Here is a 27,947-nt window from a genome sequence, read left to right as displayed (position 1 = left end):
GCGAGAGCGGCAGGCAGCGCGTGAAGAGCGAGAGCGACAGGCAGACCGTGACTACCAGCTGCAGCTAGCTCAGCTCCGGCCCTCATCAGCCACATGTGACCTTCGAGACACCAAACTTCCAAAGGTCCGTGTTGAGGACTTCCCAGTGCTGGAGAAGGATGGAGACTTGGACTCTTTCTTGACTGCTTTTGAACGGACTTGCTTGCAGCACCATCTGGACAAGGACCAGTGGGCCAAATACCTGACCCCCCGTTTAAGGGGTAAGGCCCTGGATATCCTTGGGGACTTGCCTGCTGAGGCAGATCAGGGCTACGACACCATCAAGCGGGCCCTGATCCAACAGTACAACCTCACTCCAGAGTCCTACCGCAAGAAGTTCCGGAGCCTACAGAAGGGACCAAAGGACTCCTGGGCTGACCACCGGCGGGCACTTGCCCGAGCTGCCGACCACTGGACCCAAGGCCTGCAGCTTTCCACCGGACCGGAGATCCTGGACTTGTTCATCACGGAGCAACTCTTGTGGAACTGCCCTGAGGATCTCCGCCAGTTCATCCGAGACCAGAAGCCAAAGGGGTCCACGGCTACAGCTGCCCTTGCCGATGACTACACCAACAACCGGGCCCCTGAGGCCAGGAGAGCGGCCACCAGCAGCACCTGGAGAGGGGGTAAGATGAATTCTGCGACTGCCCCACCTGCCCCTAGACTGCAGGGGGTGTCCCCCTCAACTCCCCTCTCCAGGCCCGTGGCGGAACCAAGACGGTGCCACCAGTGCAACCTACCTGGACACTTCAAGGCCATGTGCCCTCAGCGTCCCAAGGCCCCGGCTCCGTCCCCGTCCCAAGGGCCGCCCAAGGTGTATTGTGTGGGTGGGGGTGGTGGTAGGTCCCTGGACAGCTTCCAACCTGTCACCGTCGGCCGGTCTGTGACCATAGGACTGCGAGACAGCGCCTCGGAGGTGACTCTGGTGCGGCCTGAGATGGTGTCCCCCCAAGACTTGATCCCTGGAAAAACCCTCGCTGTCTCCGGGATTGGAGGCACTGACCCGGCGCTGCCTGTTGCTGACATTTATGTGGACTGGGGCGCAGGGCGGGGGGTGAGGGAGGTGGGGGTAACTGATAGGATCCCTGCAAACGTGCTACTTGGGACAGATTTGGGGCAGATAACCTCCCAGTTTGGGCCCCCCCCAAGGGCTGAACCTTCAGCCAGTACTGACATGACTCCTGACAATGTTAATGTGTTATCTATGAATGATGTAAGGGAGGAGGGAGTGAACTCTGATATTTCTGCTTGCACAGACACCATAGACACACACGCAGCTGCAGCTGTGACAGGAGGGGAGGGGGTCAGAGAAAGGTGTGACAATGCCTCTACAAGTAACCAGCCTGTGAGCTGGGATCTGTTGCCCTCTGCAGGGATAAGCAGAGAGCAGGGTGCGGCAGGGGGAGGACCAGTGTGTGGGGTGGGGGCTACCACAGCAAATGTGGGGTCCCCAGAGATTTCACAGCGGGGTTCTGTTGCTGCAGGAGGGGAACAGGCAGGTGAGAGTGGGGCCGGTCCAGGAGCGGAAGTGCTCCCAGGTAAGATCTCGGTGCATGGTTCCCCCACAACCGGGGTGTCAGGAAGCCAGGTAGGCCTGCCTGAACCGGCGACTTGGTCAGGAACGGAGGAAGAGCAGGCACGACCCACGGTCGCAGCGGCTGTGGCCGCTGTCACCCGCAGTGGGAGTGCTGGAAGCCAAGGGGCCTCCCGGAGGTCCGATAGCTCTTCCCCTTCTGACCAAGTGGCAGCCGAGTCAGGTGGAGGCCAGGACACAGGTCCCGGGGTACTGACTGAAGATGTGACAGTCTCGTCGATTCTGGCCACATCTAGTCAGGGGTTTCAGGCAGCGTTAGAGGCTGACGACAGCCTGAAAGCTCTAAAGGAGCAGGCGGCACAGCCTCCCTCGGACTCGGACCCGGAGCGAGTGGTCTGGGACCAAGGACGGCTGTACCGGGCCACGGTCCAGCAGGGTTCACCGGAGGCGTGGCCCAGGGACCGACAGTTGGTGGTACCCTATCCGTTCCGGACGGAGTTGTTGCGGATCGCACATGAGATTCCGATGGCCGGACACCTAGGGATCGCTAAGACCAAGGCCAGGTTAAACCAGCATTTCTACTGGCCAAAAATGGGGGCCGATGTGGCTGCCTACTGCCGTTCGTGTGAAACCTGTCAGAGAGTGGGGAAGGCGGGGCCACACCCCAAAGCCCCACTAGTATCTCTGCCAATCATCGATGAGCCTTTCAGGAGGGTGGCTGTGGATCTGGTCGGCCCGCTGGCCATCCCCAGCAGCTCCGGGAAACGCTTCATACTGACGGTAGTGGACTATGCCACCCGGTACCCAGAAGCAGTGGCCTTGTCGTCCATTCGGGCTGACAAGGTGGCCACCGCATTGCTGGAGATTTTCTCCCGAGTGGGTTTTCCCCAGGAAATGCTCACTGACCGGGGGACCCAATTCATGTCCCAGCTGATGGAGGCCCTCTGTAAGCAAGTCCAGGTGCGACATCTGGTGGCCAGCCCGTACCATCCACAGACTAATGGCCTGTGCGAGCGGTTCAATGGCACCTTAAAGCAGATGCTTAAGATGTTGGTCGACTCCCATGGGCGTGACTGGGAGCGGTATCTCCCACACCTGTTATTTGCTTACCGGGAGGTTCCACAGGCCTCAACAGGATTCTCACCGTTTGAGCTCCTGTACGGGCGACGTGTGCGGGGCCCCCTGGCTCTGGTGAAAGAGGCTTGGGAAGGGGATTTGGCCACCCCTGGAGTGTCGGTTATCGAGTATGTCATGCGCTTCCGGGACAAAATGCAGGCCTTGACGCAACTGGTACACGACAATATGGCTCAAGCCCAGGCCGATCAGAAGCGTTGGTACGACCAGAACGCTTGTGAGAGGACCTACCAAGTGGGTCAAGAGGTGTGGGTACTGGTCCCCGTACCACAGGACAAGCTTCAGGCAGCCTGGGAAGGCCCATACCTCGTGTACCAGCAGCTCAACCCTGTGACGTACCTGGTCACCCTGGACCCTGCCCGTGGAAGGCGGAAGCCCTTCCATGTGAACATGATGAAGGCACATCATGAGCGGGAGGCATGTGCGCTCCCCGTGTGCAACCTGCCCGAGGAGGGAGAAGCGGAAACCCTCTTGGATATGCTAGCCCAGGTTAGGGCAGGCGGATCCATTGAGGATGTGGAGGTTGGCCACCAGCTCTTGGAGGACCAACGGTCCCAGCTGTGGGCCACCCTACACCCCTTCCGGGGGTTGTTTACCAACCAGCCCGGAAGGACTGACTTGGCTGTCCATCACGTGGACACTGGGGATCATCCCCCGATCCGGCGTTCAGCATATCGGGTCTCCCTGGAGGTGCAGCAACACATGCGCCAGGAGATTGACGAGATGCTGAAGCTGGGGGTGATCCAGGCATCCAACAGCGCTTGGGCCTCGCCTGTAGTCCTCGTCCCTAAGAAGGACCGAACCACTCGGTTCTGCGTGGACTACAGGGGGCTCAATGCGGTCACGGTCGCCGATGCGTACCCAATGCCACGCATCGATGACCTGCTCGATCAGTTGGCCGGGGCTCAGTACCTGACCATCATGGATCTGAGCCGGGGATATTGGCAGATCCCCCTGACTCGCAAGGCCAGGGAACGCTCTGCCTTTATTACCCCATTTGGACTGTACGAGTCCACGGTGATGCCATTCGGGATGAGGAATGCCCCTGCCACTTTCCAGCGGATGGTCAACACCCTGCTCAAGGGACTTGAAGGGTACGCGGCCGCGTACCTGGATGACATTGCCGTCTTCAGTCCCACCTGGGAGGACCACCTAGAGCATCTAGCACAGGTGCTCAGGCGGATCCACCGGGCAGGTTTGACCATCAAGCCGGGAAAGTGTCAGCTGGCCATGAGCGAGGTCCAGTACCTCGGTCACCGGGTAGGCGGGAGAACACTGAAGCCCGAGCCTGAGAAAGTGGAGGTCATCGCATCCTGGCCCACCCCCAGGACCAAGAAGCAGGTGATGTCCTTCTTGGGGACCGCCGGGTACTATAGGAGGTTTGTTCCACGCTATAGTAGCCTGGCAAAGCCCTTGACGGACCTCACCAAGAAGAAGCTGCCCTCTGCAGTCGATTGGACAATGGACTGCGAGACAGCCTTCCAGGCCCTAAAGGACGCCCTGTCCAGCCCGCCCGTGCTACAGGCAGCCGACTTCACGCGGCCGTTTGTAGTACAGACCGACGCCAGTGACTTCGGCCTCGGTGCGGTGCTCAGCCAGGTGGACTCTGCGAGCCAAGAGCACCCAGTCTTGTACCTGAGCAGGAAGCTGTTACCAAGGGAAGTTGCCTATTCCACGATGGAGAAGGAGTGCCTGGCCATAGTGTGGGCCCTGCAGCGTCTGCAACCCTATCTATACGGGCGCCACTTCATCGTGGAGACGGACCACAATCCCCTCAGCTGGTTGCACACCGTCTCTGGGACGAATGGGCGATTGTTGCGATGGAGCCTTGCGCTCCAGCAATACAACTTCACCATTCGCCACAAAAGGGGCCGTGACCACGGTAACGCAGACGGGCTGTCCCGACAAGGAGAGGTCGCGGACGGGCGCACGGGGGAACACCGGAGTGTGCTGCCCCCTAGCGCCCTCAAAAGGGGGGAGGTGTGAGGCAAATCCCGGGATATGAAGATGAATTATGACTCCAGTCATAATCCCTCATCACTCCCTGGCAGTGCCCCCTCCCTTCTTGTTCTCAATGTCCAGCATCTGTGAAGGTGTTACACCTCCATGGCCATGTCCTGTGATATGGAAATTAGGTGGCTTGGGGACAATGGACACAGGATGACTCCCTGCCGTGACCCTGTAGTGGGGGCTGCTAGCTAGTTAGCAAGGCTATGGAAATAGCCAGACAGAACGACTCCAGTAAAAAATGGTTCATATCTCGCAAGCCATATTTCCGATAAATATGGCAACCATAAAAATGGTGTCTCCGCATGCGGACGATGCCGGCACACCCTTTTTATGGGAGCAGGACATTGGGAAATGCCCCAGGCGTGATATCAGCCAATGGGGAACTGGCAGACAGGTCATGAGTCCCCTCGTTCTGTAGCTAAATTCATAACTGTCACAATGAGAGCATTGGCGTCCGCCTACGACGCTCCCAGGCAAAGTTATGGCCCATATTCCATGTTGTGGATTGTCCATAACTCAAGCCAGGGGTGGAGCAGTGCTCCCTCTGAGGTCACTAAGGTAGGAGGGGACCTGGATTTGCCCAGGTTGATAACCCTACTTCGGCCATTTTCCAGTGTTCTTTTCGCTGGGGGCACGTGTAGGAAACATCTGTGGGAAGGATCCTAGAAACCTGGGTACAGCGCCCCCCTGTGGCCAGACGCAACAAGGTAACTGCTGGAACTGTGTATGCCTGTTTGTAACCCATGCTTTGATTGTAACTGTACTCTGACATATGTATATTCTGTAGATTCCCTATTGTATATATTGTAGTTTCTAGTGTGCTTTAGGCTGATTAAATTATATAATTAATCTTGGGCTGTTCTGTTATCTCGATCTTGAATCCCACGTCTGTGTGTTCGGCTAATAGTTACCGTGAAGCGGTTGGTGGCAGCGAGTTGTGCCAAGGATTATTGTGGGGAGGCCAGTGAGATTCGGGAAGATATTATATATTCCGCCCGCGGAGGTCGGGGGAATATATACCCTACTCTCACCGGGGACCCTTCAATAATCGGCATAAGTAGTATAGCGGCCTCCTTGCTTATTGTCGGGCAATTCCATAATTGGCCTGACTATAAGAGGGGCGCTAGAGAGCGCGTCACGTGCTCTGTCTGTCGGTCGGGAGGTATAAAGGAGGGGTGACCCCCACTTGTTACCCCCCGATTGTGACGTACTGGTAGCCAGCGCGGGGGATTTCTGAGTGACCCCCCCGGTGGTTTGTGACAATTGGCTTTTACTGTCCGTACACAGCTGAATATAGGGGGTCTTAAGGGTTTCATTTGTTTGGGTTTTTCTTGTTTTGTTTTTTTTTTGTTAAGAAACAGAACCCACTTCTACATCGTGTGTGTCATATATTGCATCTTATCCTCATACAGGTGAATAGACATCAGTTGCAATACCAGGGACTGCCTGTGGAAAGGTGTGGCGCAGTTTCGGTTTTCTCAAATCAACCATTTCAAAAATTATTGCGAAAAAAAAGATATATATTTATATTTGTTTGATATAGATTTGTCTGCTAAGATATATTACACAGTTGCTTATTTTCATGTGTACTATTGATTTAATAAAAATTAAAATGACAGTTATGCTTTAAGCCAGTCAATTATGGTTTGAAAACTATTTACTTGCAGGTTGCAACTTTAACTGCAGGTAAAGAGCATTTCTGGACATATCAGGCTCCCTTTATAGTAGACCGATACCTCTATCTTTACAGAATACTTTTCAGCAGTCTCATTATCATCACAGACATGAGAGTAGATACAGGATCCACCATTAAAAAACAGGTTATAGCTCACATCCCCCCTTCAAAATGGACTAGTCGATCAAACCATGCCCAGGTTCATACTATGCCAGTCTATTCCTGCTTATGTGATAGTAGATAACAGGAAGAACGAGGCCAATACTAGGCCTAGTAGTCAAAGTGAACAATTAGGAGGTGTGCGTGTCTAATTATATTATACACACACACCTACACATATATACACCTACACATATATACACATACACACACATATATATAATTTATTTTATATATTTTTATTTTATATATATTATATAAAAAATAAAATAAAATATATATAATAAAATAAGTAAATCTATAAAATAAAAATATATAAAAAATTATTATTAATATATATATATATATATATATATATATATATATATATATATATATATATATATTTTAAAATAAATATATAAAAAATACACACACACACACACACACACACACACACACACACACACACACACACACACACGCTTACTTCTAAAAACATGGCTGTGGAGCAGCCGCCCTGCACAATGACTGGGCGGAGGATCCACGCCTGGCAGACGCTCTTCTGTTTATTTACCAGATGACCAGAGACTTAAGCAGTAAAAACAAGGAGCTTTTCAGAGTTCTTAAGGAATGACACCAAAAAGCAGCAGCTGAGAGGAATCCGCAGAAGGCAGAAGGAAAAATAAAAATCCTTGGCAGCGCGGTCAAGTACCAAACAGGAAGAGATTATCACTTGGAAGAAGGGTGTATAAACAGACAGGAGTGGGATCCGCGGGATGTCAGCGTGGAAGTTGACACTACTGTACGAGCGCGTATCTCCGATAAATCTCCATCTACAGTACAATACGAGGCTTTCCTGCCGCAGGATGCTGACCCGGAGCATACGTCTATGGCTCACAGAAAAAGAAAAAAAAAAAAAAAAAAACAAGCGAGGGAAGCGGTATAGTCAAGAGTTCAGTCAACGTTTGGCAGGCAGTACCAAGGAGGCATTCCCCGGCGTCAGGCAAAGATACACAAACACCCCATGGATCTGTACTGGACGATAGACTTCTGTGTCTGCTTTGGAAAGTAAGTTTCAGCTCCTCCATCATACGCCAACATTGTGACTCATTTGGGAGTAAAAAAAAAAGAAGACGTTTAGATTTTTTTTTTCCTCCAAAGAAACAGCGCCACTCTTATCCACAGGTGGTGCCAGGTACTGCAGCTCCACGCTGAGGCTGATCTGCACTATGAGACAGTCTATACAGAAGATTGGATCAGTTTGTGCAAAAAAAACCCCCAAAAGACACAAACCTTATTTTGGTCACAAGCCAATTAACGGATGGATTCACCTTTGGAGAATACTACCGAAATCCAGACCAGCACATAGGCCTACATTGTATAGTGGCCGTTCTCAGGTACTGCAGCTCAGCTCAGTGGGGAACGTCATCTAAGCCAGGAACGAGTACCACAGTGTACAGAGCTGATGGTCTGTGACCACATCTCTTCACCCTGAAACTGAGCGGCAGCACGGTGGCCAAGACCATACAGCGGTTTAACAAGACAGGTTCCACTCAAAACAGGCCTCGCCATGGTCGACCAAAGGAGTTAAGTGCATGAGCTCAGCATCACATCCAGAGGTTGTCTTTTCAAAATAGATGTACAAATTCTGCCAGCATTGCTACAGAGGCTACAGGGGTGGGGGGGGGGGGGAATCATGCTGTCAGTGCTCAGACCATACTCTATCAAATTGATCTGCACAGCTGTAGTTCCAGAAGGAAGCCTCTTCTAAAGATCATGCACAAGTAAGCCAGCAGTTTGCAGAAGACAAGCAGACTCAGAACATGGATTACTGGACCCAAGTCCTGTGGTCCGAGGAGACCAAGATAAACTTATTTGGTTCAGATGGAGTGCAGCATGTGTGGCAGCAACAAGGTGAAGAGTATAAATACAAGTGTGCCCTGCCTACAGACAAGCATGGTGGTGGAAGTGTCATGGTTGGGGGCTGCATGAGTGCTGCCGGCTGTGGGGAGCTACAGGTCATTGAGAGAACTGTGAATGCCAACGTGACTGACACACTGAAGCAGAGCATGATCCCCTCCCTTCATATTCCAACATGATAACTCCAAACACACCTCCAAGACAACCACTGCCTTACTAAAGAAACTAAAAGGTAAACGGTGCTGGACTGGCCAAGCGTCTCTAAACCTAAACCCTATTGAGCATCTTTGGGGGTCTCCTGAAATGGAAAGTTGTGGAGCACAAGATTTCTAACACCCACCAGCTCCATGATGATGTCCTGGAAGATGGAGGAAGATTCCAGTGGCTCCTGTGAAGCTCTAGTGAACTACATGCCCAAGAGAGCTAAAAACGGGTATTCCCATCTCTAAGAGCCTATCCCAATATGTAGGTGTAATAATATTAGCAAATATCTCCAATTAGAAATGTAGCACGGTTCTTTTGATATGGCTATGTCTTAGCTAAAATGCCCTGCACATGAGGTAAGGTATCCATGGTTTGTCCTTGTCCATTGTCCTTAGATACTTATTCTGCAATGCCCTGCACATGAGGTAAGACATGGCTATATCAGGAGAACTATATTACATTTATAATTGGAGAGATTTGCTATTATTATTACACCTACTATATATTGGGATAGGATCTTGGAAATGGGAAGACCACTTTAAAAGGCAATGCTTGAAAATAATGGTGGCCACAAAAGAAAAAAAAAAAAAAAAAAAACACACTGGGCCCAATTTGGCCATTTTCACTTAGGGGTGTACTCACTTTTGTTGTCAGCAGTTTAGCCATTAATGGCCGTGTGTTGAGTTTAGATGACATCAAATTTACACTGTTATACAAGCTGCACACTGACACTGTACATTGTATTACAGGGTCAGATCTGCAACTTTGTCCCATGAAAAGATATACAATATATACAAAAAAATGTAAGGAGTGTACTCATTTGTGATATACAGTGGAACCTCGCTTAACGAGTAACCCACTTAACGAGAATTTCGCTTAACAAGCAAAGCTTTCTGTAAATTTGTAACTGTTTACGAGAAAGCTTTGCTGTACGAGAAAAATACTCACCGCACACACTTCCGGGTCCGTACATCCACCGCGCTCTGACCCGCTCTTGCAGTCGACACAAACACACACACACAAAAGCACACACAAAACACACACATACAGTATTATGCTCACCTTACCTTCCGTTCCACCGCCGGCCTCCTGGGTCTTTTAGTTCGCCGGTGCATCGCGACGAGGGAGGAATCCTCGTGGCAAACTACAAGATCCAGGAGGCCACCGATTGAAAGGAAGGTAAGGTGAGCATATAATATGTGTACCTTCCGTTCCATCGCCGGCCTCCTGGGTCCTGTAGTTCGCCGCTCCACGCTGTGTATCGGTAACCATTGGCGACGAGGCAGGAACTTCCCCTGTCAGACGCTACTCAAAGGCAGCGCGCTGACCAATCAGAGGCTCCTGCCTTTGACGTCAGCGCTCTGGGTGCGGAAGTTCCTCCCTCGTCGTCATGGTTACCCGATACACAGCCCGGGCTAGAGAACATCAAGTCCCAGCAGGCCGGCGATGGAACGGAAGGTAAGGTGAGCATAATGTGTGCGCGTGCATGCGTGTTTGTGCGTGTGTGTAATGGCACAACAGGGGACCAGGATGGGAGATTTAACATGTTGTGGAATGAATTGTCTGCATTGCAATGATTTCCTATGGGAAATCTTGCTTTGCTGAACGAGTAACTTGGTTAACAAGCTCAGTCCCAGAACGGATTGTTCTCGTTAACCAAGGTTCCACTGTACTGTAGTTATGTCCCCTTAAATAGCGATGATCAATATCTGATAAACCTGAAAATTCCACCATAGTGGGCGTCTAAGGGGAAAACATATTAACCCAGAGGAGAATTGCAGCTATAAGACCCCTCATTGGCAGCCAGATTGGTTTGTCAGTCTCAGTCAGTCTCCATAAGACCCCACTATAGCTTCTCCTACAGCCAGATCAGATCTCATACTTTGCACCGACGAGGGGCAATCACCCCGAAACACCGTGTCTGCAAGTAGAGGTTCTGATCTGGCATAACTCCTAGGTCATATGAAAAGGTGTGTTAAAGGGCCACTTTTGATTTTTAGGATTGCTACTTCCAATAGATGGCGCTAGAGTTAGTCTCCTTGCTCCCTGAAGAGACAATTTGCACTATACTGGGCGGCCATGCATGTGACTGGTACTTTCTGTGCCGCACCACCGGGTCACACCGTGTACAGTATGCGATACATTCCTGACAATGAAATACTGGAATGTATTAGGCAGCTGCCAGCACTGTCCTTACATAACGTTACTTCTGCTTCCGGGGGTTCAATAGAAAAGAATTACTGCCCTCAATGACCGGCTGATCCCTATCTGCAGAGCACAGACTGCCATAAAACAGCAGCCTGGGATATTTCCAGATCACTTGCAGATATACAATATTTTGTGAAAATGTTACAATTTGGACAAAATCAGTTCTGTTACATTTCACGCTGTCTAGGGGCAGCAACGGTCACCCAAATTGGTAACTAAACTAATATAAAAGGGGTGATTTTTTTTTTTTCTCTGTTTACACTATTTTTCCCTTTTTTCGTCCATGAGCAACAACTTTTTTTTTTCTTTATTTCCCCATTCATATAGCCATACATTGGGTTTTTATTGCAAGACGCATTGTACTTTTGAATGACACTATTCACTATCATGTAATGTTCTAAAAAAAAAAACAAAACTGAAAAATTTCAGTATGGCAAAATAAAAGGAAAAAAAAATCACTATGGTTTTTACGACATTCATAATGTGATAAAAATATATTATTTCTAAGTTATATTTTAGTAGTCAAAAATATTCAGAATTTGGAAAAATTTTGGTTTGCCTTTTTTTAAAAAATTTTTCTAACAATGAATGTGTGAGGACTTTGAGCTCGTTGCTTACATTTTTATTGATACCATTTTTCATACATTACATTTTGTTTTCTTTATATTGTACTTTTTTTATGAGGGGAGTAGAGACCGAAATCTTTCAATTCCATTATTTTCAGGCTTTAATGACAGGTAGAAATCATTTTATATGTTGATACGTTGAATATTTATGAATACTGGAATATCAAATAGGTTTATTTTTTATTTCTAGATTTTATTTTTTATTTTTTTTTTTTTTTAAATGGGAAAGGGAGGGTGACAAACATGGTTTGTAATTTTATTTTTTATTTTTTTAGTCCCTTTAAAAAAGGGACCTGCACTTGCTTATACACTACGCTGAATCTACAGTGAAAGTGCGGCCCTCCTATCAAGCTCAGCCTGCAGTGGAGCTTCAAAGGGGACGGGGGGGGGGGGGGGTCACAAGATGGCAGATCTGGGGGGCCTTCAGCTGGTCCCCCGGATGTGATCATAGTACATTGGTCCCCCGTGATTGCGTTGTGGATGGATTCATTTAAATGTTGCTCTCCGTTATTAACAACGGCATTTAAATGGCTAAACAGTAGCGATCGGAGCTAGCTCTGGTTGCTGCTGTTGGACGCAGATACTGGCTGTGTCACACAGCCAGCATCTGCCAGGTATGGTGAAGGCTCAGTTCCTTAGCAGGCTCCATGCACCCACCTCAACCACAATGTAATTGTATGTTATCGTGAATGGAATCTAGCCGCAACCCGTGGTCAGGAGTTGCTGAGTGAAGGCAGCCTTATAATCTTATCATTGACCGCTTCTTTAGCCAAACATCTATACAGAGCCAAATCCCAAATCTGATAACATAATTATGTTAGATTACAATCACATACATTATATGAATAAAAGAAAAATCTTATGTGTGATCAAAGAACAGGAAAAAACGGAATATCTGACGACAGCGCACATAAACTGTTAATTTGGGGACTATTGTGCTGATGACTGTGCTGCAAGGGACAGAGGTCCTGATCCCTGCAGCTGCTCCAAAGGTGGATAAGAGCCGGGGGAAAACTCACTTAAGCGACCTTCCTACTGCCTGCACGGAAAGCAGAAATACATAATGAAGGATACTTAAGATGACGTCATTGCCAAAAAATAATGGACACGGCCCCAATATGGCGGCTTCTCACGTGTGCCTAAAGCTGTGCCCTCCACCTAGGGCTGCAAAACTACTAAAACACCCATCATGCCCCGAAAGGTACTGTCCCTGGCCACCATACTGTCACTACACCGCGGTATAGGATGATGTCACAATATGGGATTGCTGAACCATCAGGGATGGCAGACGGGTCCCTCCAACTACAATACGAAGACGCTGGCAATGTAGAAAGAAAAAATCTAAATGTTTGGAGACCGCTCAGGACAGCACTAGACCGCTACAGTCAGGGTCAGACTTTTTATGGAGCAGCAAAGCAAACACCGCATTCATTCCCAGCCACAGCGCTACAGCAGGAGGGGAAAATACCTAGGATGAATGGTGGCGATCCCAGCAACTGGGACTTTTTTTTTTATGTAAAACATGTATTTTGGGCTGACAATGAAAAATGATGCATCATTTGTCTTCTTCGGCTGTTTCTTTTTTCTGCTCATTGCTACCTGTAAATGAGTTAACTGAGAATCCATCAGTGAGCTTACTAGGAAGTTTAAAAGATCCTGTTGTCAAAGTCAGCATATAGGAGCCCAGATAAACCATGCCAGAAGGGGCTCACTGACCAATTTATTGCTAGTCACAGAATGGGTTAAAAACTCTAAACACAGACTATAGGACGTAAAGGGTGGAATAGTTTATACACAATGTATGAATTAAAGAGTAATTGTCATTTTAGAAATATAAATCTATTATAGGTTGTGCATGGTGTCTCTAATTGGTGGGGATCCAGATACCAAGTGCCCACCGATTGGAAAAAAAACGCTGCTTTTAAGTACGTAGCTGAGGGTAGAGTGTTGTACGGGTTTATTAGTAAATCTATGGGTTTATACGTTCACTCCCAGAGCTGCGTACGGACCCAGAGATTTACTATTGAGCCCATACACTGCTCATCTATGAGCTGCGTACTTTAGAGTGGTGTTTTGGGCAATAGGTGGGGGTCTCAGGAGCCGGACCCCCACTAATCAAAAACACTAGACAAGGCCAATAACTAAAATCTTTTATAAAATGGCTATTAAAAGTTTAAGTAATAATAAAAAAAAATGATGCCTCAAAAAGGTGTCCATAAGCCTTTAAAGCAATCCTGATCCGCTCCTGTATACTGTGCTGTTATCGGTCAGGCAAAATAACAGCCATGATGCCATCAACACTGAGCAAAAAAAAAAAATCCCCTACAAATGACTCAAGCTAATAAAATCTCACAAAAGGAAGTCTGCCGGCAATCAAACGAAGACAAAAAGTGAGATGGGGTCACAGATCAGGTACGATCACTCTCACCTTTATGGAAGTCTGGACTGCAGACTCAGGCGGGTAAACAATGAAGTGTCTTAATGTAAAACCAAAGCCCTCCGAGGCCCTCTTTAACATGACCGTCTTAGGACCGGGCCAGCAGAAGACTTCCTCCTCCGTCGGCGATACCATCTCACTGTGTTCTCGTCCATCTTTGTTTTTCGACACCTAAAAGATGAAAATTGAAAAAACAATTAAAAACCAGAAAAGCGCCCACACATTCTCATCACACCACAAATAAGATATTAAATACAAATGGCATAATAATTTTTTGATCCTGGCTACAGCTGTAATGATAAAGCGGGGGACGCAGTGAACCTTTGCCGCAGACATCGCCTTTGTTCCATGGCAGGGTAAGGGGATTCATCCGCCATATACATAGTAGTACATTGAGACGGCAGCTGCTGCTCCGGCTCAGTTCTGACCTTTTGCCCCCGCGTCCCTCCCCCTTGAAAACAAGCCCACATTCTGCAAATTCTGTCACCGGAGATAACAATCTGTATGTTGAACAAGTCATTAACTGGCACTGGCTAACCACAGAGCGCATACCCCGAGCGGCCAGACACACGGGGGACGTCTGAGGGGCTCCGCACCATGATCATCCGAAGAGAAGACATTGAGATCTGGAAATTAGGAAATCCATCATTAATAATTTTACTTTTTCAGAAAGAGAACGTCACCATCAACCTTGAAACCATCCTTGCGTACAGTTTTAACAACCTTTAGGAATCATCTAGCCATACATATATCCATCTCCAATTATTGCCATCTTCCCACGACAGACATTCACGGCCAAGTATGGACCACCCATGGGTCTCCCCCCCAACCTCAGCCGTCCCACAGGCCTAAATGAGGCTGATGAGTTCTGGTGAGGAGACCCTTGGCTGTCTTAGTCCATACTCAAACGTGTGGACTGATGAAGGGTTAGGAGGAGGTGGTGCAAATCATGGTAGGTATGTATGGGCACATATATGACTTAGGCTAGGTTCACATTTCTGTCTTAAATCAGTCAGGTCCGTCAGCGACGGATCAGTCATTTTTTAGATGTCAACTGACGCAACGGATGTGTTTTTCACAGGATTCCTTTCACAGGAATCCTGTGAAAAAACTGATCCGTCGTGGCCGTTATTACATCCGCTTTTCATCCGTTTTTTGACAGATCCGTTTGTGTTTGGGACAGCCCAGTGAGTGTGCCAAACATGCAGGGCATGCTCAGTAGAGCATGACGGAATCCAGTGCTGGATTCCGTCATAAGACGGATTACGACGGAATCCAGCACCATAGACAAACATTACAAGCTTGACGGATGGCGACGGATTCCTGTGCGGTGCGTTAATTTTGACGGCCTTAAAAACATTACATTGTGCGTTGTTTCCGCCCGGCGGTCAGTCCAAAGACGACTGACCGCGACGCAGCGGATGCAACACAAGGTATTCAGTCGCAATCCACCACTAATGCAAGTGTATGGGACACAACGGAATCTGCTAAACGGATTGCGTTGTTTACCAGAGCCGCGGATTGTGACGGATACAATTTAACGGAAATGTGAACCTAGCCTAAGCCCTTCATTGAGTAGACATCCTAATGGGACATGCATGCTACAAGAACTCATCTCTCCTCATCCCCCACCGCCACAATATCACTAATAAACCACCGCTCAATTATTGCTCAGGTTCTACACACTTAAAAATGTGCATTAAAAGGGGTTTTCCACTTTGCACACTTCCATCTTGTAAAGAAGCCGATAAGTGGTCTTCCTGCTAAAACCAACAATCAGCCATAATCTGTAGGGAAGGGGGGGACAGCCTGAGATCACATGTCCTGTAATCATCCATTAGAACGGATCCTGCAGAGATCCACTAGCCAAAAAAACAGGTTCTGCAAAAAAAAATAATCGTTCTTGGCAACTCACTGTTTGGACCTGATATCACCTTACTAACCAAAACCCCACAGCTGTCCACTAGCTCATCCTTTTCTGCTCGATTTCTAACACTGAACATGGACAAAACAGGATTCATCATCTTCCTCCATCTCACTAAGGGTATGTTCACACTGGGCTTTTTTAGCTGCAGATTTGCCTTGGTTTTATGCAAATCCATTCTAATAAAATGCTGCTTTTTTACAGTACAAGCAAAGTCTATGAGATTTCTGATAACACACACACAGTTTTTTCCTGACTGTTTTACCAAATACCAGTGTTTTGTGCTGCGTTTTTGCAACGTATTTTTCATTGATATAGCCCATTTTGTAGAAAAAAAATGCACTAAACACAGATGAATAAAAGGAAATTTCCTACAACAAGATAAGGTTTTGGTCAAGACGAAAAAAAAAAAAAACTAACCCAAAAAGCCCTGTGTGAACATAGCCTAACAGTCCACCTGAGTCAATGATTGCTCACACTCTTCCCAGTCCTGCGTGCTCGCTGCCTGGGGGGGGAACCCTCAACTCTGTTCTCGCCTTCAAGCCAAGTATCCAAGCCTTTCCCCTCTCCTACCAACAACTTAAAAATATTTCCCAGACATGTACATTCCTGGACCAAGAATCTACAAAAACATTAGTGCATGCCCTCATCTCCTGCCTCGACTACTGCAACCTCCTGCTCTCAGGCCTCCCTTTTAACACCATCAAATCTCTACAATCAATCCTAAGCTCTACTTCCAAATATCCCACCTGTCTCACCCCCCCCCCCCCCATTTCTCCAGCCTCTCCTCTCCGCCAATCTCTACTCTGGCTTCACATTGGCCACTCAGTTTCAAAACGCTAACCATGACATATAAAGCCATCCACAACCTGTCTCCTCTACACATCTGTGACCTAGTCTCCCAGTACCTACCTACATGAAACCTCCGATCTTCACAAGATCTCCTTCTCTACTCATACCTCCTCTTCTCACAATCACATATAAAGACTTTTCCCGTGCCTCCCCCATACTCTGCAACTCTCTACCCCAACATATCAGACTCTTTCCTACTGTGGAAACCTTCAAAAGGAACCTGAAGACTGACAAGCCTACAACCTGCAGTAACCCTCACCCATCCGCTGTAGACTGATCCTCGTGGGCAGGGTCCTCACCTATTGTATCCTCATCCACATTCCCTGTAGACTGAGCCCTCAGGGGCCGGGTCCTCGCCTACTGTATCCTCACCCATCCCCTGTAGACTGAGCCCTCGCGGGCAGGGTCCTCACCTACTGTGCCAGCCTGCCTGGTATTGTTTATGATTATTGTACTTGTCTATGTATGCCCCTTTTCAGATGTAAAGTGCCATGGCATAAATGGTGCTATGCTAATAATAATAATCCTATGTAAATAAGGCCTGCGTTGCAGAGAATAGCAGCTTTCGTACATTACTGAACATTGACAATTTGAGGGTCAATTTTAACAGCATCACGTTTGACGGGTCATTATAGAGGCTTCTACACGGGCAAAAGGGTCCGAACAAGTGGAAATTAAAAATCTTCCAATCATATTTTCATTACGGCCAACATGCACCCTCTGGACCCCCAGCACCGACTCAATAGGCAACTAACAGATCTGGGAGACTATATATACACACAAATCATCTATCAGATCTGGATTAAATAAAATGTCAACATCAACAGCAGTAAATGTCAATGACTGATCACATTGCTATTCCAAGCAGATTTCTTCTCCAGGATAAATGTTTATTTGCCATTTCAGAACGAAGAAAACAGAACATCAATTTGGGATTGTGCTATAAAAAAAAATATAAATAAATAAAAAAAATATGGAGTAAGAGGCTAGTGGTTTCATTTTTTTTATTTAAAAGCTACGAATTCTTAAAAAAACAAAAAAAAAACCACCCATTAATTTATAAAGATTTTAGAACAACTTGGGAATATTTAATACTTGTGATCTTAACATTTTGCCTCAATAAATTTGGTATTAATAGCCTTTGGCCATGTAAGAAGGAGTCGGAGTGTGGAAAAAAATCAAGGCGTCAAAACCTTGGCTTACCGAAAATTCCACCATGGAAATAGGTAACATGTATTTCTACAGGTTCAGCATGGAAAATGCTTTAGAATCTATGGCCAAAGAGGGGAACAAAAAAAAAAAAAAAAAAAAGAATGCCAGGCTCTGACAGGCAAAAACGAAGCATCATAAAGACAGGCAAAAACGAAGCATCATAAAGACAGGCAAAAACGAAGCGTCATACAGACAGGCAAAAACGAAGCATCATAAAGACAGGCAAAAACGAAGCGTCATACAGACAGGCAAAAACGAAGCATCATAAAGACAGGCAAAAACGAAGCGTCATACAGACAGGCAAAAACGAAGCACCGTAAAGACAGGCAAAAACGAAGCACCGTAAAGACAGGCAAAAACGAAGCACCGTAAAGACAGGCAAAAACGAAGCATCGTAAAGACAGGCAAAAACGAAGCATCGTAAAGACAGGCAAAAACGAAGCATCGTAAAGACAGGCAAAAACGAAGCATCGTAAAGACAGGCAAAAACGAAGCATCGTAAAGACAGGCAAAAACGAAGCATCGTAAAGACAGGCAAAAACGAAGCATCGTAAAGACAGGCAAAAACGAAGCATCGTAAAGACAGGCAAAAACGAAGCATCATAAAGACAGGCAAAAACGAAGCATCATAAAGACAGGCAAAAACGAAGCGTCATACAGACAGGCAAAAACGAAGCATCATAAAGACAGGCAAAAACGAAGCGTCATACAGACAGGCAAAAACGAAGCATCATAAAGACAGGCAAAAACGAAGCGTCATACAGACAGGCAAAAACGAAGCATCATAAAGACAGGCAAAAACGAAGCACCATAAAGAGGCAAAAACGCAGGATCATTAAGAGGGCAAAAACATGGCATCAAAAACACGCGTTTTTCCTGCCAAGAGATGCAGAAATGGTGCAGAAACTTCTGCAACCAAATACTCAACATGTGCACATACCCTAAAAGAGGAATATATTGACGGCCCTGAAACTAAATAATGCTTAATATGATGAAAGTACAATAATTCTCCTTGGACAATCAACCCTACAATGAAGCTATTGTGCACGTGCCCTATTGCCAATGAGCGTCCATATATACTAAACTGTGCGGTCAATGAATCGGCAGCAATATAGGTAAACGTAATCCATAGAAGTATGACAATAATACATACTGCTTGTCCGGAGGTAAAATACCAGTCAGATTAGTGATAGCAGCTCCATACACAGTGGACACAGCGGGCAAGAAAACTACAGAATAGAGGCGTTATCTTAGGTGTCCAACTGTGCGACGTTATCATGTACAACTACAACTCCAGCCGTCCCCATCAGCGTGTGGTAACCCAGATAGACAACCATCCGAGGAGTGTTTTTCCATAAGTCTAAAAGGAGTAACGTACAGTCCTGCACAATCACCACATAAAGACCCCAATACACGATCAGTATCCAACTAATGAAACCCCCTCTTATTAGCCAATGGCAGTGGAAAATACTGTGTGCCAATAAATATGGCTGCCTCCACTTGGGCTTGTAAAATACTGAAATTTCATTCTTTGGCCGCCATAACTAGGCCCATTTGCTGTTCAGGAGCCTGAGTAAGGCTGTAATGGCAGTGGCCATACTGGTTGAGACGTCGGCCATATACAACATGGGCTTCATTTTTAGAAGGCTATATAGTCACCGCAAATGGCAGCCGAAAACCAGGACTACTAAGGAAACCCATAATAACCATAGTGAAATATCATGTTACTGAGAAAGGATCGATTCTTTATTATGTCAACTGATTAATATGGATGCTAACGTGTCAGCTGCCTCGACCACGCCTCATAATTGGGAAGGGGGCTTCTGGATTTCTCTGAGACGCGAAAAATTGACATTAACATGGCGACTTCTATGTCCATCTTTTTACATTGACGCTTTAGAGGGGTCTCAGTCTTCACTGTGGCTGCCGACAAGACCTTTTGTCGATCATGTTGGGTCGGTGTGCGTTTTTTGCCATCTTCAACAACATTTCCTAGAAAGGACACGTAAACATGGCCGTCATCGCCATAGCAACAAATAAGACAGGAGATTCAGTATAGCAGTTCATTTATGTATAGTGCAGGTATTTTACACACAAAAAAAAAAAAAAACCTGAGGAGATTTAGCCTTTATTTTTTTTTCGGGGAACGTTTCTTTCAGCTGCAGGTGACAAAAATGTTATTTTTCGTAGCGAGGCCGGATCTATTGGCAGGCAGCGCGGCCTGTGAACACAGCACAAACAGCAGCTCCCTGATGGGCCGATCACATTGCATTGTGTCTCTATGGCAACAAGGGCCCGAGCCAGCGTTCATGGGAGGAGGCGCGGGCCTCCCTGCCAGCTCTGTGGGAAGAACACTTGCAGCAGTCTCTGGCGAGTAGGCCTCCATAGCAGAACGCCACCTGAGACGCCCGGGGAGCAGCCAGATCATTTACAAAGCCTGAAATGGAGATCAGAGGGCAGGGGCTGCGAACAATCAGGACGGGAGCAGAAATACAAGTCCTCAAACCCTCAGTATTGCACCATGTTAAAATATAGACGCCCCATATATGCCAACATGTGCCTTGCATGTATATAAGGTGATGGTTAACTACATAGAAAACTGCTGCTGCAAAAGTCATGGTTGAATGCCACCATTCCCCCCCCTCCCCCACACACACAATATTTTACCCTTGTGCACACGATGCAGTTTTTGATGCATGTTTTGGTGCAGTTTGTGGCCCAAATCTGCATGCCTATCCTTATGCCAAAGTCAATGAGAAGTCTGAAGTGCTGTGCGCACGTTTGCTTATTTTTTCCCTGCAATTTTGGGTGCAGAAAAAATCTGCAGCATGTTAATTTTTAGGCTATGTGCACACGGTGTGTTTTTTTTATGTAGATCGAGAAAACTGCATGCCTATGAATAAGCCAGCAAAGTCTGAGATTTCTGAAGTGCTGTGTGCACGTGGCTTTTTTTTCTTGCAGATTTGGTGCAGAAAAAAAAAAACAAAACACTTTGCAGCAGGTCACTTGTTGAGGCTTTCTTTCCTACTTTTTTGTCTTCCCATCTATTGACTTCATAAAAAACGCATTGGGGAAAAAAAAAAAAAAAAAAAAAAAAAAAAACACACACAACGCACCACAGATACATGCATTTTTTCTCCCAGAAGGTGTAGATCTCATGCACAAAAATGTCTGCAGCAAATCAACTGCATGTGCACATAGCCCAAGTGCATTTTCTTTTCTTGCAGTTTTTGGGGAGGTTTTTTTTTTAGCCCTTCAAGCCATTGAATTCACACACACAAAAAAAAGGGGGGGGGGGGAGGGTAAATGGCACCAAAAACGCACAGGCGTTTCCTGTAGAAAATTTCTGCACCGAAAACCTTAGTGTGCACACAGCCTTAGTATAGATTTTTTTTTTTTGTTTGGAGGAAATGATTGGTGCACATAAATATGGCACCATGCCGTTGTGCCCATCCTGAATAAGTGCAGGTTCCCCTGCTCTATTCATTGCTATAGGGCCAGTCCCGTAGACAATGAGTGGAGGTTGAGCCGGTCTACCTCCTTGTGGTTCCAAATCTCGGGATCACTGGTGGTCCTTAAGATCAGACGCCCAGCAATAAGCAAATTGTCCCATATCCAAAGGATACTTCGATTTTTTTTTTTATTTTCGTGAATAACCCTTTAATGTCCCCTTTGAATTCTAATATTCTAATAGGATCCATCTGGTCTTGTGATGTCCCCTACCATCTCATGTGCATTGGTGCCATTTATCCCCCACCCCAAAAAAAAAAAATAAAAATATAAAAACAGCATGGTACACTAATTTTTTAATGCCAAATCTGCACCCCTTAACGTAAATGTGAACACCGCTCAACAAGCTTCTCCAATTCCAGTATATCTAAAACCCCAACTCTTGCGTTACGATGGATAGATGTATCTCACCACTTCTAGCAATGGCACACGGGTAACCACAGCTCACATTGCTTGCAGTGAAGCCGGGAAGCACGGGGTCCCAATCCGCTGACAGGTGCATATATAACATTATATGTTCTCTCATTTATCGGCGTCCAATAAAGAAACATTTACCGCCGTGTTTTTCCCATTTCTCTTAACCCTCAGTCAGCCAAGAGATAAATGACTGATTAAATCGGGGCTGCAGCTGCACCGGTCCGGAGGAATCCCCCGGGAGGGGAAACAAAAATTATGCAGAGACTAGATAGGGCCTATCCTGCTCATATGATATTACGCTATGGGGCCCCAATCAATACAGCTCTGCTGCGCGAACCACACACTACTACACTGACTTATGAGCAGGTCATGCAAGCCACGGGAAGTGAGGATTTCTTACCTAGCAATATAAAGTCAGTGCAAACTGTACAATAAATAGTCACCTATATGGTATTATCTGCAGAGATGAAAACCAGAACCACAAATAAAATCCCCTAAAATAAAACAAATAGTCCGGGTATCTCCTACCAGGACGACCAGTGCCTTAACCAAGATTGGTGATTGCACCTACACACAACGATCACAACTAGTGATGAGCGAGTGCCATGCCCGGGGGCTCTCGAAACGAGCAGGTCAGACATTCAGACGGGCGCGACTCATGTACAAAATATAATACACGTCAATGGGAAAAATGCTCAAGTTCCCCATTGACTTCCATTATATTCAGTACAGGAGTTGCGCCCATCCGAGCACCCAACTGCTGGTTAAGAGTAAGGAGCACCGGGGCATGGTAGTGCTTGCTCATCACTAGTCACAACAACATGCACCAGTAGGCTGTGTGTGCACTAAAAAAAATGGACTTAAAAATCCGCACCCTCTGGCAGAATACCGCACCCGCATTTTTGCCGTGGGTTGGTCCCGGCGGTTTTTTACCATTATCTATGGCAAAAACCACAGGTACCTGCAGAAAAGTAGTGACATGCTCATTAATTCCACAGCGGAAATTCCGTGGGTAAATCCGCAGGTATAAAAAAAAAAACCGCAGTGTGCGCACAGCATTTTTTTTATACCCATAGGTTTTGCTGGGGAATGACTGCAGAAATGTTAAACATTATCCACGGTAAAATCCGTGGTAAATCCACAGCGTTCGCACATACCCTTAGTGTGCGTGGACGCAGGCATGCAGCATGCTTCAGCTGCGTACAAAACACTGCATTGTACAGCGCAAGCGTAGTGGATGGGATTTCTAGAAATCATGTGCCCACTGTGCTTGTTTTTTCCGCAGCATGTCACTTGCTTGCTGCGGAGTCGCATGCGTCCTCCGTAGGGTGAACACAAGTGAGACCGCAGCGTACGGAACCCTGATCGTGGGTACAAGCAGCTGCGGTCTCCTGTGGAGGAGACTCGCGGCCCCACAGGTCAGGAACCGCCGCGTCCAGGACCCAGTGAGTCCTGATCATGGGCACATACCCTTAAACTTGTGATGCATGCTGACACAGTCCCCTATGGCTCTGGATGTGGCAGCTGCAGGGACTCCATATGCCACCATAATGCTCCATCAGATGCAGTACATGGCAGCATGCAGCAATTCTGATTCACTCTCTTAAAAATACCCCTGCACCATGGATTTTGTACAGTAAAGCCACATGAACCACTATGGATGTACAAGTAAAAACCTTTAGGCCCTGTGCGCACACTGCATTTTGTGCCGCAGATTTGCCGCGGTTTCTGCTGCAGAAAAGGAGCGGTTTTTGTTCATAACCTTTCTTCAGTCCTTCCCCAGCAAAATCTATGGGAAAACCAAAATGCTGTGCGCTCACTGCGGGGTTTTTTTTTGTTGTTTTTTTTTATAGGTTTTGCTGCAGACTTTCTGCAGCTTTTCTGCAGGAAAAAAAAAAAAAAAGGTAGCATGTCACTTCTTTTCCGCGGGTACCTGTGGTTTTTGCCATAAATAGGTAAACCACTGGGATTAACCCGCAAAAAAAAAAAAAGAGGCAAAACCGTGGTAAAATTGCAGGTGTGTTTTTACCGTGTTTTTTGCCGCAGGTGGGAAATTCTGCCAGAGGGTGCGGATTTTTCTTAAGAAAAGCAAAGTTCCCAGTGCGCACAGACCCTTAAAATCCTCAGCTGTAACTTATGAATATTTACATCTTTTAATACCAGGTAGTTTGTAGGTTTAAGATTCTGTACGGATTAATTTCATCTTATTATAGATTTCAGAGTTGCACTTTTATAATACAGAGCTCCAAATCCTCGTAGAAAGGAGAATGATGTAATACCATCAGCCACCAGAAGAGGAGGCGTAGTACACAAACCACATTGCTCCCAGGCTCCATCTAGTGGTGGCTGCTGGCAGTCAAAGTTTTAATGTAATGAAATTCATGGGGAGGATTTTGAGCTCTACATCAGAAAAGGGTTTTCAAATTGGTAGACATTTATTTTAAAAGCACGACTGCTGTGGTGAAATAAACTAAATGGCACAGTGGTATCACTAATTCATGTTTCCTGCCCCTAGTAAAATATTTACCATCTGCCATCTTCTGCTGGATCACATCACTGCTTGCTGGGCAAGCCAAACATCACTTCTCAATGCAAGACTATGAAAGCTAGAACAAGGCTCCCATAGATTTACACAGAGCTTGTGACCGACAGCTCTGAGTCCAGATCAATCAGTAGCTAGAGCTAAAAGATGGCGGAGCAGCGCTGGGAAGAGGAGAAGACAGGAGCTTGCAAGTATATTACTAGTGGCAGGGGAACACGCATTAGTAATATCACTCCAGCGGTAAAATCAAAATGCTGGAGTCGGGCTTTAAAAGGAGAAAGCCTAAAGTTGACAGGTGCAGAGGTATTTCTAGAGCAATGTTAAAGGGAACCGGTCACCAGATTTTTGCTACCAGATCTAAGAGCAGCATAATCTAGGGGCAGAGACCCTGATTCCACGATGTGTCACTTACTTGGCTGCTTAGTGTAGTTTCGATAAACAGTTTTATCAGTAAGAGATAACTAGAGGACTACTAAACCTGCTACCAGGTAGTCCTCCATATTCATGAGTAGGGCTGAGTGGGCCCGGGCTGTAAATGTCCGGATCCGCGCGGTTTCAGCATTATTCCCGGGCCCGGGATTCCGGCTGCAGGAACCGGAACCGGCAATTAATAAAAAATGGAAAAAAAAACAATAAATAAATAGCGTTTCATACTTACCAGACTGTCATGGCGGCACACTTGCTTCCGGGTCGCGCTTTCACTTCCTGTGCTATCACACAGCTTTCCGTGTTTTCCCCGCCCACCGGCCGTCCTCTCAGCTGTGATTGGTTCCTGGCTGACCCGCCCCCCAGCCTGTGACAGTGTCTGCCGTGCAGTCATTGCTTATCGCGGTCAGTACTACGCTGCACTCAGAGCAGGCGGTCGTGCTCTATGGCTGCTCGCTCTAACATGTAGCAGAGCCGGAGGTGTCGCCGCGGGACTTCTCCTGTGGATTACGTCGGAGCTGCAGGGTGTTTGGGGGTAATAAAGAGGTGAAGGAGGAGTGTTTTGTATTTCATTTCAAATAAAGGATTTTTCTTTCTTGTGTCTGTGTTTATTTACTGTGACTTACAGGTTTGAGTGATGCAGGTATCTGACAGACGCCTGTGCCATCACAAACCTAGGGTTTAGCAGCAGCTATGTGCCCCTGGTAACCCCTGCTATTACCCCGACGGTCACCGCATCACGCCAGCGGGAAGAGCCGGTATCGCACCGGTATGTCGCATCTAAGAGATGCGACATACCGGACGGCTGCGGGCTGAGGATATACCAGCCCCCGGCCGGCGTTATCTTGGCTGGATGTGAAGATTACACAGCGCGCTATAACTGTGCTGCCGAGTGTGTTTACCACCGTGACCGACAGTGCACTGCTTTCCCCGCCCACTGGCCGTCCTGGCGCCTGTGATTGGTTGCAGTTAGCTGACACGCTGCCACTCAGGATGGGGGCGCGTCTAGCTGCAACCAACACACGCCGGTGGGCGGGGAAAACCATGAATATTGAATTGTCGGCTCCGGAAGGTAACAGCGTGAACCGGAAGGAGTGTGCCGCCATGACAGCGCCTCGGTGAGTATGCCGCGCTCGCTGCTAGCCCCCTAGCCCCTCCAAAAACGTTTTAACCCTCCGGATTCCGGTCCCCATTGACATATGGGCACCGGATTCCGGAGCGGATCGGACTTTTTTTCAGTCTGTTAATGACCCGCCGGCCCCGGATTATTGCCATCCCGCTCAACTCTATTCATGAGCTCTGTATAATCTCACCCCCATCAATGGTTGGCAGCTTTCTGCCTATGCACAGTGTTTAAAGAAATCAGCCAATCAAGTGTTGTAAGCAGGGTTATACGCCGCTCAGCATTCAGAAAACTGATAGATCTGCAGTCTGTTTGATCAAGACTGCCAAAAATCACTGGAATCAGGGTTTATGACCCTATATCATGGAAGCAGAAGTTTGGCATTTAGGAGCTATGGTTTGCCCCTGCCCAGCAGCCACAGCTTGACTACCATTGCCATACTGCTATGCATGGAGGGGTAAGCGGTCTGACGTCCTGGAGAGTAAAGAGGATCCCAAATCTCATGAATAAACTGGACTCCTTTCTCCAAAATGGACTCTTATTGGCAAAAGCATCTGCAGTAGATGCAAGTGAAAGCTGGGAAGCCATCATGGCCATCACTCCGTTATGGCGGTCCTGCATTATAGGGGCAGCCATCCTACATGCGATGCATCTACAAATCTGCAGCTCGGGACGCATTCTAGGTCTTCTTACATTAATTGACCACAATAATAGAATAATTAGATTAGGAATCTTAATTTGCAACACTTATTATCCCGGTGAACAACAAGTGCAAGTGACCATTGATGCAAAATAGAAGACTGGATCTTAAAACCATCACGCGGCTGCAGCCAAATGATGGACTACTGGAGCATGCTGGGACTTGTAGTTCGCCAACATCTGGAGGGCCGCAGGTTGCGGACCCTTGAACTGGAGGATAAATCCGGAGAAAGCCGTCATGTGATTAAGGATCTAACTAAGTGTAGGCGTAAACCGAAGGCACGCAAAGCGCTTAAAGCAGCCAACACAGGGGATTAATGAGCAGATCATCTGCTCCTCACAGCAGCACGCTGCCCAGGGGGAAGATGGCGACTGAAAACTGCACGGACGGCCTTCCAAATAACACAAGTGGGTGCAAATCTACTGCAGCGTCTATTTTATCCTCCGGTTATGATAGATAAGAGCCTTAGTAAGCCAGGCCCAGCCATTCCTCCGAAAACACATTTGTCCATCCAGGTGCCAGAAGACGGAGCACAAAGCATCCCCTGGCCCCAGAAATAGAAAGTTAATTAAAGGACTCAATATGTGCTCTAAAATTAGACGGGGTCTGTCCCTATAGTCTTGATCACAATGAAAGAGCGGCATAAATGGAATATTTGTGGGGACATATGGTGTCCAGGATGGTCAGAATTAGATTACATGCAGGCTGGTGAATCGATGGCACCTCTCGGGGGTGACAGCGCCCCACCCTGGTAAGGCACTGGAGATGTGAGGACAACTGTAGACTGGGGCATGAGTATCCATGGCAATCAAATAGCTGTCAGTGTCGCGCCCAGGGTAGGGGGTACTCTGTCCTGGGCGGTTGCAAATGGGGATGTCACTCTGGTGACCGTTGCCCAGTCCCGTGCCCTGGGGCTTCTTTTGTAATGGGAGTATTTACAGGGGAGATAAGAGTTAATGTCATGTGATTCCATCTGTGGGTTGCGGTTAAGGATAGAGAACCGCCGCTGCTAAATGTGGGTACTCCCAGAGCTGGTGGTGATTGCAGCAATGGTGTTAGGACCTCCGCAGGTAGGGCTGTGCCTGGGAGATGATGAGGGATAATAACGGAGACCACACCAGGTTGTCTTTAACAGTCTTTTTTTACTTGGACACAGGGATTGCTGGTTCAGGTCCCAGGAGTATCAGTGCTAATGTAGTGACCCAGGTTGCTCGGTCCCCGGCACTCTTAGTTGATTGGGTCCCCGTAGCTTGGAGCGTTAGGGGCCCGACTGTCCCTTGTGGGGTACAGTCTCCTTTTCCGTATGGCGGGCA

At 47.2% G+C, this 27,947-nt stretch overlaps 1 protein-coding gene across 5 annotated transcripts in view; it reads right to left on the bottom strand.

Annotated features, from left to right (window-relative positions):
- The window catches only part of ARHGAP21 (Rho GTPase activating protein 21), a 197,313-nt gene that overhangs the window by 113,389 nt on the left and 55,977 nt on the right, over nt 1–27,947 (bottom strand). For all 5 annotated transcript variants that reach the window (XM_075315549.1, XM_075315551.1, XM_075315548.1 and 2 more), the window contains exon 2: nt 13,920–14,099. In XM_075315549.1, the coding sequence (XP_075171664.1) occupies nt 13,920–14,099 (180 nt within the window). The remainder of the gene's footprint in view (nt 1–13,919; nt 14,100–27,947) is intronic.

The sequence above is a fragment of the Anomaloglossus baeobatrachus genome, chromosome 6 (genome assembly GCF_048569485.1).
Source record: "Anomaloglossus baeobatrachus isolate aAnoBae1 chromosome 6, aAnoBae1.hap1, whole genome shotgun sequence".
Classification (NCBI taxonomy): Eukaryota; Metazoa; Chordata; class Amphibia; order Anura; family Aromobatidae; genus Anomaloglossus; species Anomaloglossus baeobatrachus.
Note: the sequence above shows the minus strand (reverse complement) of the source record. Positions and strands in the feature narration are given on the sequence as shown.